General features: G+C 63.8%; 1 protein-coding gene across 1 annotated transcript; it reads right to left on the reverse strand.

Moving 5' to 3' along the window:
* Positions 1-772: 772 nt before the first annotated feature.
* LOC100728345 (complement C4-A) lies at positions 773-12,523 on the reverse strand. The gene is made up of 41 exons (XM_063239144.1): positions 12,326-12,523; positions 12,050-12,248; positions 11,669-11,870; positions 11,504-11,574; positions 11,335-11,423; positions 11,010-11,092; positions 10,798-10,894; positions 10,590-10,695; positions 10,371-10,503; positions 9,831-9,946; positions 9,563-9,736; positions 9,267-9,452; positions 8,978-9,163; positions 8,631-8,789; positions 8,307-8,433; positions 8,086-8,160; positions 7,754-7,951; positions 7,563-7,674; positions 7,400-7,470; positions 7,072-7,211; positions 6,797-7,000; positions 6,521-6,572; positions 6,341-6,430; positions 6,024-6,233; positions 5,847-5,922; positions 5,585-5,741; positions 5,376-5,492; positions 5,110-5,281; positions 4,710-4,942; positions 4,472-4,639; positions 3,676-3,735; positions 3,020-3,113; positions 2,753-2,942; positions 2,586-2,676; positions 2,384-2,458; positions 1,854-1,956; positions 1,679-1,768; positions 1,488-1,586; positions 1,315-1,398; positions 1,079-1,211; positions 773-968 (listed from the first exon to the last, which is right to left on the reverse strand). Exons 1-41 carry the CDS (start codon positions 12,388-12,390, stop codon positions 827-829), a joined length of 5,229 nt encoding a protein of 1,742 aa, XP_063095214.1. The 5' UTR covers positions 12,391-12,523; the 3' UTR covers positions 773-826.
* Between the last annotated feature and the right edge of the window lie 419 nt (positions 12,524-12,942).

Raw genomic sequence — 12,942 nt, forward strand, 5'->3', positions numbered from 1 at the left:
AGCCTTCTTAGCTGTCGCTTCCTCCAGGAAGCCTTCCCAGCTGTCGGCCACCCGCCCTCACCAGTTCAGAGCCCACGGTCTCCGGGCTCTCACCTGCCCGGCCCAGCCCCGGCTGCCTCCCCTCTCCTGTGTGGAGGCCTTGCAGGGAGCGGCTGCTGCTGGCACAAGACACGGGGCGAAGTCCCAGAGTCTGCACCGGGCAATTTCGCAGCACACTGATGCGTCGTCTCAGGATTCCTCAAGCCCAGTCCTGGTGACTTTCCGTGGAAGGATTGTGAGGTTGCTCCTCCAGCACCCCAGGTACCAGCATAGCAGGAAGGCAGGGCAGGAAGGTAGGAGGGCTGACGTCAGGAGACGCTGTCTCTGGGCCTTCAGCCTGTCCAGGCATGGTAGGTGACCAGGTCTTCTCGGCTCCAGGGGTTCCCTAGCACCACTGAGAGTGGCACTGGGTCAGCCAGCCCCCACAGGCTGGGCCCCACCACAGCTGGTAGAAGCCAGTGCTGCACCGCTCAAGGACAGGGGTTGGGGATGGAAGAGCTGAAGCCCATGCTGAGCTCTGCCAAGGCGGGCTGACCTCAGGAGCCGCGGAAGGGAGGCCTTGGGGTGCAGGACGTGGGCTCAGCCCTGCCCAGCTGGTCCTGCGATAGACTGAGGCCCACAGCACTCTTGGGAAGTATTAAGGCAGAGTCAGTCCTGAGGGTCCCTGAGGCGCTGGGCCTGAGGTTAGCCTGGGTCCCCAGAACCAGGGAGGGGCAGAGAAACACACTGACACTTTGGTAAAGCCTTTATTAGGGTCAGGGTCAGGGTTGGGGAGACAGCGGCGTGCTCACACCTGGCACCCAAGGGTGCTGTACTCCTGGATGAAGTCGTTGAGCTGGGCACAGGCAGCCCGCTGGCGGGTGCTGCGGCACAGCCGCTCCGAGGGCATCTCCTCGATCCAGCTCTTTGAGTCCAGCAAGTACTGGGGGCTGCGGGGACAAACGGGCTCTCAGAAAGGGACGGACACGGGGAGCAGAGGGCAGGCAGTGCCCGGCTCCGGGCAGTGGGGCCTGTCCTCCCGGGGGCACCGGCAACTCACTCTCCCTTGAGGTCGGAGGTGATGCCGTCCAAGCCCATGATCAAATATTCCCTGCCGGGCTCCAGGTGAAGCCGGCAAGAGTCCCGAACCAAGAAGTTTCGGGTCTGATCAGCAGCAGCCTTGGCGTCCTTGGCTGCAGAGACAAGGGGCGTGGAACATCCGTGCAGGGGAAAGCCAGGCAGCCAGGGCTCCCCTCCCTCTGGGCCCCGCCCCGCCCAGCGCCCGCCCCATCCTACTGAAGTGCAGCACTTGGATGATCTTGGTCTCGAAGAGACGGAAAGCAGCTCTGCTGTCCTCTCGGAGGACACGAACCTGGAAGCCTGGGGGCCAGGGATGGGATCTGTCACCAGGGCAGGGGAGGTGTGGGGAGTCTGCATAAGGATCTGAGGGGTGGGTGGACGGGACCCACCGTACTCCACGCGGGGGTGGTAGCAAGCAAACTTCATCCGGTATCGGTCCTCATCCTGCAGGCCCCGCTCCAGGGCACGGCGCTGCCGGGGACACTTCCCTGCATCGGGCGGGCGTCACGGTGTCAGGGCACACGGCCCCACCCCAGTCCCCACCCGTCCCTACCAGGCCCCGTGCCCAGCCATGCCTCACCCTCCGCACACTGGCAGACATCCCCGGAGCACAAGGTGGACAGCAGCTTGCTCTTCTCGGGTGCCCCGTAGAACACAGAGCACCTGCGCTCTGTGGGGCGAGGGGTCAAGGCCGTCCCCGCGCCCCCACCCTTACCACCCGAGGCCGTCCCTGAGCCCCACTCCACCCGGCTCACCAGGGCTGTAGTAGTCGTACACCACGGCGCTGGCCGGCTGCACCAGCCCCACAGCCACCTCCTGCATGGCTCCAAAGCCCACGCACTCACGGGACGTGGGCACCTGACCAGGACGGACGGACATCAAGGCCCAGTAAGGCTGCCACCACTGACCTCACCTCCGCTGTCCTTCACGTCCAGCCACAGCCCTGTCCCAAGGCCTCCGATGCCTTTGCTCCTGGGGATGACCTCACTGCCCAGCCCTGGCTTCTCTCAGCACCCTGAGGGGCCTTACCACCCCAGCCTCCACCACCCTGCTGGCCCCACGCCCGGCCAAGCTTCCAGCCTCAGCCTTGCAGGACAGCTCATGGCTGACACGGATGGCGTAGGCGCCATCGGCTGTGACCCGGGAGGTCTGCCCGCCTTGGCCCAGCTCATAGGCCCCCTCTCTTAGCCTGGCCTTCCTTCCGTCACAAGTTCCTAAGAAACCTCCTGACGCAGATGCTGTGATCCCAGTAACAGTGCCCTTCCTGTGTCCCTGCCCCACTCACCGAGTCGAAGTAAAGTAGGACATGAGGCCCTTGAGTCTCAAAGTGACTCACATAGCGATCAGACAGGGAGGTCAGCTGCAGGAGGAGGCAGGGGGTGGGTCAGTGGCCTGGGGCCCCACACATGTTGAGGTTCAGCACCCTTGGGCTGCGGGGGCCCCAGGCACCCAGGAAAGGAGGGACAGCCCTGGGGTACGGGGTGTACCTTCTCCAGGTCAGCAGACAGGGCGCTGAATCCACTCAGCAGGGTGATGTCTGCAATGGCCATGCCGGACAGCCTCATCTTGCCTTCCCGCCTATGGGGAGATGCAGCCTCCATCTGGGCCCTTGCACGCTGCCACCAACGCCCCACCCCTCCAGCACAGCACCCACCAGATGCACACGGTATACTGCACTCTGGGCTCCTGCTCCTCGGCCACCTTGGGGGCCTCCCTCCGGCGGCGATTCCGACGCCCCTCAAACAGCTGCAGGGGCATCACGGGCCGCAGAGGGGCACCTGGGTCATCCCCGGCCAGAAACTCGTCGTACTCGTAGTCCTCCTCGTAGTCCGCGTTGGCCTGGCCTGCAGAGGGCGGTGATGTGAGCAGGACCCGGGGCGCCTCAGCCCTCGGGGCCAGGGTGCCCCAGCCCAGCACTCACGCGTGTACTCCACGTAGCCCATGACTGTCACCTCGATCCGAAGGTCCTGGCAGGTTGTGTTCGTCATGTCCAGGACATGGTAGGTACGAAGGACCTGCTCGGCAAGGCCAGGGTGTGTGGGGCACATCAGGGGCCCAGACCAACCCAGCACCCAGCTCCGCCCCTCAGAGCAGGCTCAGCCCGTGATGGGCACAGAAGTGTGGCAGAGAGCGAACGAGGCCAGCATGGCACCAAGGAGCAGGGACTGCAGCAGGGATAGCGGGGGCTACAGCCAGCAGCCACAGGGGCCTGATGTCCTCCCAGGCTAGGGTGACAGGGACCATACTAGGGAGGGCCTGGACACCAGGGACAGGGGCTTTGGGCAGCAGGAGTCATGGCCATGGGGGGGTCTTCAGGTGAGGAGCCCCAGGGAAAGAGGGATGCAGGCTGCCACATCTGGAATTCAGGGAGCCAGTGGGTCAGGCACAGGCCTGGGCCAGAGAGCAGCATGTGAGCATGAGAGGTGCCCGGCGATGGGGAGACCAGGGAGAGGAAAAGGCTGGGACAGAAGCAGAAGAGCCAACCTGGGTGGCTTCCTCCTGGTGGGGTCCTCCCAAGGTGCCAGATCCCTCCCTGGCCTCCCCCACCCACATCTACCCCCAGCCCGTGCCCCCTACCTTTAAGGTTCCTTTGCTGTTCCCGCCCACCTTCACGCTAATCTTGCTGCTCAGGGAGAACTTTCAGGAAGAACGAGGGAGAGGAGTCAGGGGACCCCCACTTCCCACACCACACCTCCAGGCCTCAGCCCACCAGGGCCTCAGGGTAACCTCTTCATGTTTTACAGAATCACACAGTGACAGGCACGCAGCCGTCACCTGCCCTCAAAACACTCGCTCTCACTGAGCACCCTGGTCCTGCCACTCCTGCCACGTTCCGAGCGGCTCTCAAGTGCTCCCAGATCCAGGGAACGCCACTGCCAACACTGACCACCCAGCGGGAGGACAGGTCTGTAAACCACCCCAGTGCATCCCGTCCCCACCCAGGGCTGGCAGGTCACTTCTGGCTCCTCCTCACCGCCACAGCGACCCTGAAAGGGAAACACCCTGACCAACTTAGGACATCAAGCAGCCACGACAGGGCCACTCAGGACGTGAGGGAGACTTCCAGAGCCGCTTCGGAAGTGGCGAGGGCAGTGGCATGAGCATGCTCACACCTGAGGGAGGGCATCTGAGGGGCACTGACCCCACGTGTCCTTTACTGTAACACACTGAAAACGTGTATCTTAATCACACCACCCACTTAATTACAAACGTGTATCTTAATCACCTGTACCCAGGGTACAGGTGAGAGGCTTGGTCACCTGTGGTGACACAGTTTTCCTGAAGGACCTGAGGAGCCTCTGCAGGGCCCACTGCGGGTGGGGCTTTGGGCCCAGCGTCTCAGCGACCCCTTGGCCCCCAGTGGCCAGCTCACCTGCAGCTCCTCCTCCAGGCCCTGAACCTGGCGGCTGTCCAGCTGCAGGATGTGGGACTTGAAGCCCCTCCGGCCCATGGCACTGAGGGTCACGTTGAGCTCCTTGTTTTCGGTGGTATGTGAGGCAATCCAGTACGCGGACAGCGCATCCATGGCCATCACTGTATCCTGAGGAGTGCAGGCTGGCCTCAGGCGCTGGGTCTCAGGACCAGCCCCGCCCCACCCCGCCGAGCCCTACCTGCGTACTGCGGAAGCCACCGTGGAAGCTGGCCTGATGCATGAGCCAGTTGGCCACCTGGTCGGCCAGCTCCGCCTTGCCCTCCCGGAGCAGCAGGTGCAGCAGGCCGTAGGCCGTGGTTTCGATCCACAGGGCCGGGGCCTGGGGCATGGGGTCTGTGGGGCTGAGAGGAGCCAGGGTGGGCGACACGACATTGCTCTGAGATGTGGTGACCGAGCCCCAGTACCGATTATCTGGGAGGGAAAAGTGGGCAGTCAGGTTGGGGAGGACCTCAGGCCCTTTGAAGTGCTCATCAGGGCTCCAGACTCCAGGCCATGGCCCAACCGCTGTCACCCTCTGGGCACCCCCAGATCCACAGTTCCCACGCTCCAGGCTCACTGTGGGGGGCCCCATCCCTCACCTCCGATCTCCTGGGCCATGACCATGAGGTTGTTGTGAGCCACGTCCTGCAGGTCCTGGGGGGCCTTGGTCAGCGTCAAGGCGTAGGCTGTGATGGCAGCGGCGTGGGCACCCAGGAGCCCAGCACTAGCTTTCCCTCCCAAGTAAGAGTCTGCCTTTAAGATGGAGGCTTTCTAGAAGACAGAGAGGTCTGGGGCTGGAGCCCCGGTGCCTGGAGAGCAAGGAGGAGCTGGGGGCCAAGGCAGGGCGGAGCCACACCGTCCTCACCACTCGCTGCTTCAGGGCCTCGGCACTCTGGTCCTGGAAGGCGTTCAGCCCGTGCTGGAGGGCTATGACCACGAAGGCAGTGAGCGCCACAGTCTCATCGCTGCCCACCAAGCCCCCCTGTGACAGGAGATGAGGCGACATCAGCGGAAAAGGAGGGGCTGGGACAGCCTCTCGGCGCCCCCTGGCCAGCCATGGCCACACAGCCGCACCTGCATGTCTCTGTGTATAACTGGACAGGGGTCGTGGAACGAGCCATCTGCCTGCTGCATGCCCAGCAGCCAGCTGGCCGTCTCCTGCAGCTTCTCAGGTGAGCCGCCCACCTGGTCCTGGGCCAAGCTCAGAACCTTCAGCACAAAGGCGGTGAGCCTGGGGGTGGAGAGGGGTGGCTGGGGACGCAGACCTCCACCCCAGCCACTGCCATTCATTGTCCCCATGCCCCAAACCCAGTTAGAAGCCACCGCTCAACCTCACCAAGTGCTGCTCTCGCGACTCAGCCAAGCTGCATAGGAGCCATCAGACTTCCGGTACTCTTGGATCCTCATGTAACCTGGGAACGGAGCAGGGACTGCTGAGGTGACCGTGGGGGCCACGCCGAACCACAGCCTGCAAACTACACTCTGCCCTGCCCTGCCCAGCCCTGCACTGAACCTTTCTGGATCAGATCCACAGCGCGGTCCTTGGTCTCGGGGGGCAGCTTGCTCCACTGCTCCGTCCTGTCCAGGTAGCGGGACGCAGCCAGCGTTGGAGCCAAGAGGGTCATGGTTTGCTCCCCGCAGCCCGTGGGGAGCCGCAAGTGAGAGGCAATGCCTCCGGGGGACAGGGCCCCCTCCGAGCCCAGAGTTTCCAGTGGGTTCGAGGCTGTCATGGTGAGAGGGAAAAGGCTGAGAACAGGCCTTGAGGTCCCAGGGTCTGAGGGCCCAAAGGGCTCCAGGTGCCCGCCTGGAAGTGCTGGAGGACACGCCCACCTGTGACCCTGACAAAGCTGCTCGACTCTCCCTCAGGGATCATGTTGGGGTCAGAGTTGCCAGGAATCTCCAGAGTCCGGGCTCGGTGATCTGCGGAGATGGGAGAAGCTGGCATCTGTCCTGTGGCCCACAGCCCTGTGCCCTGCAGCCCTGGAGCTGAGCCTGGGGTGTGCAACTCACCCAGGGGGTTGAGCTCATAGACCAGCTCCTCCTGGTGGATGGCCCCTTCCTTCTACCTCGGGGAGACAGCACAGTGAGGAACCCCACGTGGCCCGGCCCACCCACGCAGACTCCCTGGGGACTTTGAGTTCCACCTCTAGGACAGTTAGGGCACAGTGATGAAAGAGCTAAGGACAAAGAGGTTTGGGCGCTGGGCCCCTGGCCTGGCCAGCAGAGTGCCGAGGATGGGGACAGACATGGGAGCCTGGGGACCCGACTCAGGGCTGCACCACTCACCTCGATTTGTAGAACCTTGGACACCGCATCGCCCACGAGGGTGGTCCCTCGAGCCACCACCTTCAGGGACACAGCAGTGGCTGCGGTGGGCACCACGAAGAAGGGCACAGGCCGAGCGGAGCCCGCAGGCACGTGGACCTGCTGAGCCAGCCCTCCGCCTCCAGCCAGGCACAGCCCCTCTACAGGGGCAATGTGCACACTCATCTGGGGGGACAGAAGGGCAGGGTAAGCGGGGCCCAGCCATGGGCTACCCCAGCACTGTGCCTAGGGCTCACCGTCAGATTCTCCTCCAGGTAGTTGTAGAGCACAGGCCGCAGCTCCAGCTGCTCAAAGCGGCGGATGGAGGCGGGTAGGCGGACATGCAGATGGAACTCACGGAATACCCGCAGTCGGGCTGGCGTGGCCACGCACAGGCCTGGGGATGGGCAGTCGGGGCAGGACCAGGTCAGAGGGGCGCCCTGGGGCCTTGGAGCCATCAGAGGGGGTGGGGGTCCCTCGCTGTCCCTGCCCTGCTCCAGGTCAGGCACAGACACCTGGCTCCTGGCACAGTCCTGCCGAGCAAGCACTGAGCACTGAGCCAGGAGCTGGGGGAGGGGCGCTCACCCTTGCTTTGGGACAGGCTCACGCCGTGGATCTCCCACGTGGTCATGGAGTCCGGGAGCCACACTGTCAACCTGCAGCCCAGGGTGGAGCAGCTGTTACCCTGGGCCAGGCCAGCGGCACTGTCCAGAGGCGAGGCCCCTGCCCAGCCTGGCCCTGCCCTCACGTCTCGGAGCGGTCCACGCGCAGCACCCGCCACAGCCAGTTCTCCGGGAAGAAGCTCCGCACCAGGATCATGTCCTCCTCCAGCAGCTCTTCCTCCTGCAGGACCTCCATGGCTGGGGCAGCAGGGCCATAAGCAGGGGACCCATCCCTACCCCCCATGGGGCGCAGCCCTCTGCCCCGCCAGGCCCACACCTCTCCCAAGGCCGCCCGGGCTCTCGGCCCTGCTCTTCTTGCGCAGGCTCTCAGCAAACTGGCAGCAGGACAAGAAGGGCTCCCGGCAGGCCGGCTGCAGCACTCGAGCCGCCCGCTGCTCACAGGAGCGCACCATGGGCAGCCGCGTCAGCCCATCCTGGCAGCAGCGCTTGGCCTCCGGGGACGCAAACTGGCCCACTGCAGGCCGGGTGGGAAGAGGAGGAGGGAGAGAAACGGCCGGCTCAGCCACCAGCCCATCACAGGGAGGCCGGGCGAGGCCACGGAGCGGCAGGCACAGCCCCCACCCAAGCCGACAGGCACCGGAGACTTACGCTTTTCACTAACGGCCTTCTGGAAGTCCACACTCCTCTTTTTCCTGGCTTTTTCCTCCTTGGGGCAGCTCAGAGCTGGCAGAGAACAGGACTTCAGACAAGCCCAGGCCCTTGGCCTCCGGACTCTGCTGCCTCCTGCCCCACCGGCCCAGCCCTCTTCCACTTCCCTGCTGCCCTTGGCCCTCCCTTCCCCCCCACTGCCCCTTCCTGCCAGTTCTCACTCTCTCTGACAGGCGTCCACAGGTCTCCATCAGAGAAGGCCAGGCCCACCGCCCTGAATACCTGGGGGGCACTGTCGCCACCGCCAGGGCCGCAGCCAAGGTTATAGCTGTTCATGACTTCAAAGACCTGGTGCGGGAGTGAGGGGTGGGGGATGGGGCTTCTGGGGGGCAGGACTGGCTGCACAACAAGGGACAAGGACAGAGAAACAGTGGACACGGCCAGAGGCCTGAAGGAGGACCGCAGGGAGACCCTGAACTGAGCTCACGGCAGGGGAAGCAGCCATGAGGGACTAGCGGGCTGGACAGATGCACTGACAAACAGACCTTGGCCATGTCCAGGGGTTTGTGAGTCCTGCTCCCCACGGCGTACAGAGCTGTGTCCACAGCACCCAGCGCCACCAGCGCCTCAGAGTCGGTTAGCAGCTGCAGCTTGGCGCTGTCCCCATTGCGGTAATCCTTGGTGCCGTCCAGGCGCAGCTCCAGCTGACGGAGGAAGCAGGGACTTCAGTCTCGTGCACTCTCGGCAACCCCCCAAACCAGAGCGGGCCTTGCCGGCCATCACAGGTCCTCCTTCTCCCCTAGTCCTCAGCACATGCATGCACATACGCGTACACACACACACACACACACACACACACAGGGGTGCATGCACAGCTCCTGACCCCAGTCACCTTGCCCTCACAGGCCCCGGCCTCAACATCCACTCTCAGGGAGTTGGCCACAGGTTGGCCCTTGTGATAGTAGAAGGCCACAAAGTAGAAGGCGGGAGCCAGGTGATGGTCCACGAACACCGAGACGGATGTCAGCTCCTGCCTGCGCTCCCGACCCACAGACACAATCTCGCCTCGGGACAGGACCTGTGCCATGAAGAATGGCAGAGTGGTTTCCTCTCTGGCAAGGCCTGGCCCAGCCCAGATGCCATGCCCAGCCCGTCCCAGGCTCTGCCCCTGCTGTGCGTACCATGTAGTAGTAGTAAGGGAAGGTGGCTCTGCTGAGGCCCACAGACCGCAAGTTCAGAGTGACCGTTTCCTGGACTCTTGGGGCCCGAGGGTCCGGCCGCTCGATGGACAGAAAGCCAGAGCTTCCTGAGGGCGGGGCACGCACCTCGAGCCTGGCCACGGCTGGGTAGAGGGAGCCTGCCGACACCTGGGGGGCGATGGGCAAGGTCAGTGATAAGGGTAGTGGGTCCCTCTCCTTTTCCCAAGCCAGGCAGAGACCCCCAGGAAGAGCTTAGCCTCCCTTCCCTGCCGGCCTACCAAGAGCTGCAGTCTCGTGGTGCCCCATGGGATGTTGATGGCCATGTTGACCTGGCCCATCCTGTCTGTGTTTTGCACAATCTCTGGGACTTTAGGAACTGACCCAGACAGTGTGACGGAGACTTTGACGGGAACATCAGGGGCTGGGGGGCCTGATGCTTCTCGGACCAGGGCCTGGGAAGGCAGAAGGAGGACTGGTGAGCGAATGGTCAGCGAGACCCGGTCCTCCGGGCCCCTGTGCTGCTCAACACCTGCCCCCCAGAATAACCTGCAGCAGGAAGGGGGCCCCGGGCACGAGATGACGCTTGGTGTTGCTCAGATCCAGGGAGAAGGCAGAGGGCACAAAGTGCCAGGACGTGAGCTCCGCCTCCTCAATCTCCCCACCTGCGAGACAGAGGGCCGAGGCGTGGAGGGCAGAGCCCCAGCATCTCCCCCAGACAAGAGCCTGACTCCCACTCGTCTCGACACTCGCCGAGGCCCAAAGCGGCACCCTTGAGCACACAAATGAGGAACAAAGCGAACCGGGGAAAGGAAAGCACGGCTGGGACAGGCTGCGCCCAAGTCAGGAGGCTGGAGAGACCACGTGGGCTAGGCCCAAAGCCAGGCCGAGGTCAGCAGGAACTGATGCTAGGGACCCGGAGCGCTGGAACCTCTGCATTCCTCATTCTGAGATAAGCTCTCAGAAAACAACCCGGGCTGGCCTTGAACTGGTGATTCTCCCTGTTTACCAGCCAGGGTTAGTGAACACGAGCCGCCACCCCCAGCTCTCTTGTGGGTCCCTCGGGTGGGCGCCAGGGCAGTCACCCACCTGGAGACTCGATGACGGCTGCCGAGGTATAGAGACGCAGCCCCTGGAGGTCAGGGACACTGAGGCGCAGCTTCTGCAGGGCACCCTCGAGCTCAACCCTCGAGAGGGACACGTGGCTCTTGCCATCCTTCAGCTGGGGCCGAGGAGGGAAAGGTGGGGCGTGGGAAGACTGCAGTGCCTGAGCCCGCCTGCCGCGCCCGGCCCCCTGGCCTGCCCTACCTTGAGTTGAGTCTCCAGTCCCCGGAGGAAGTTCTTTGTCCCATCCTCATCCAGCAGCCCAAAGCGCACATAGGCCACACCCTGTACTGGCTTGCCGTAGATGTACCTGTGGCCGCAGGCACAGGGGAGAGGGTTGGCCAAAGGCGGGGGTGGGGGGATGATCCTGCAGGGGGAGATGGGGCATGGGACCAGGCGGGGCGAGGGTCACCTGGCCTCGATGTCTACTTGGATTTCACCAAGATGGTTGGACGTCACCAGGATGTAGGGCTTCCTGGGGGTGATCTTGACCTCGAAGTTGGGAAGGACTGAGCCAGGGAAGGGGACAGGGAGGTCGGATCCAGCGAAAGGCACTCGCCTTCCCCAGGTGCTGACCACCTGGCCCGCCACCCAACTGCCGCCCTCGGTGCTGCCGGTGCTCACCATACTTCTTCACCTCAAACTTGGTGCTGCTGTTGGCCTCCAGACTGTCGGAAAACTGGGCTGAGATCCTCCAGGTCCCTGGCCTGAGGGCAGGTGGAGAGGGGCTCAGTGCCTGGAGCAGTGCCTGGCTGCCAGTGGGCAGCTGCCTCCCTGGCAGGGCTCCATGGGTGAATGGGGCCTGGGAGGCCCAGGGTCAGGGGGTGAAGGACGTGCGGGAGAGGAAGAGCCTGAAGGGAGCTGGGACAGGATGGGACAGGGTGTGACAGACATGGGTGACAGGAAGAGGTGAGACAGGCAGGGAACCACCCCGCAGCAGGGCGCTCACTCGGAGATGTCCGGAATCAGGAAGCTATCCTGGAAGATGGATGAGGGGTCTCGCACCTCCTTTTTCCGCACACGGAGGCCACGAGAGTTCTGTGTGGGGACAGAAAGGGTCTCAGTTGCAAGTCACACTGCGCCCAAGTCAGGAGGGCAGGTGGCACACAGGGCCTCACCTCCACCGTGACCAGGAGGCTGTCCTTGGACGGCCGCATTTTCTGGTCCAGCGCAAAGACCCGGTACTGAACTGGGCATGGGAGAGAGGGGTGAGCAGGCCAGAGCACAGGGGGAGGCAGTGGCCAGGGCTTCACCAAGCCTCTCCTCCCCGGGCCAGAGCTCACCACGTTGGCCAGGGTTGTACACGGGCTGGTCAGTCTGCACAAAGAAGTGACCACGGCGAGAGGCGAAGAGCAGGTTGACTCCCTGGGTGTCAGTCTCTTTGGCCAGGACATCCCTTAACCAGGGTGACTGGGCCACCAGCTGGACCTCCGGGCTTCTGCGCAGGCCGAAGAGACCACAGGACTTGGCGTCACTCTGGGGAACCTGTGTGGATGGGAAGAAGCGCTCAGGACAGAGCAGAAGGAACAGGACAGGAAGACCAAGGCGGTGTGAGGGAGCCCACAGCAGGAAGAGAGGAGGGAGGCCTAGGCCATCTGTAGGATGACGGAGAGGAGCAGAGCTGCAGATGGAGGCTCAGGATGGGGGTGGGGTGGGGGGGTCACCTGCAGGCTGAGGTGCACAAAGTCCTGCTGCGAGGTAAGGGTGAAAGCCTTCTTTGGGGAACAGCGGTCATTGTTGTGGCTTGGATTCCTCAGGAACACGAATCCCGTCACCACCTCTCCTTGGCGGGCATCCTGCAGCTGTACCCCCACTGACAGGGGGACCCCCAGATTGACCACCGAAGGAGAGAACAGAAGCAACCTGGGGAGACGAGAGTGGCCATCAGTGAGAGCTGCCCGACCCCTCGGCCCCACCCGCCTGGCTGTCCCTCCCCAGACCTAGGCTTCTGCAGAGAGGAGGCGAAGAGGCCAAACGCCCAGAGCAGCCCCCAGAGGAGCCGCATGGCCAGGATCCCAGAGGGCTCAGGTCCGTCGGTCCGTCTGTTCCCTTCTGGTCAGCCAGGGGCAGGGGCAAAGTTGATTATGGACCTTGCTCCTCCCCTCACCCAGCAGAGCCGGGAAACCATGTGACAACCAAGAACTGCAACTGGCCCCAGGCCCAGTGCTGGAGCAGCAGCTGAACCCCAAGTTCTGCAGGCAAATGAGGAAACCTCGGCCCAGAGCCAGGTCCTTCCCCGTTCCCCACTGGTCACAGTGCTGACACCTCCCTAGCTGTGTGCACACACACACAGCTATCTCCATATGCCAGGGAGAGCTAGGGTGCTCGAAGCCCCAGCCAGACGAGGATGGGCTTCACAACCCTCACCTCAACACTCTCTCCTCACAGCCGAGCTGCGCACCCCAGGCTTTTGCCCTCTGCAGGCCTGGACAGAGCTTGAGGTTTAGGAGACAAGAGGACCCAGCTCCAGGGCAAGGCAGCCTTGTCCTGAGTGATGCAGCAAAGCTCAGCTCCGTCGGCTTTACCGCCCCCACCCGCATGAGCCACCCAAACACAC

Source organism: Cavia porcellus, unplaced genomic scaffold (assembly GCF_034190915.1).
Source record: "Cavia porcellus strain 051 isolate PalLab524CR breed Dunkin Hartley unplaced genomic scaffold, mCavPor4.1 scaffold_28, whole genome shotgun sequence".
Lineage (NCBI taxonomy): Eukaryota > Metazoa > Chordata > Mammalia > Rodentia > Caviidae > Cavia > Cavia porcellus.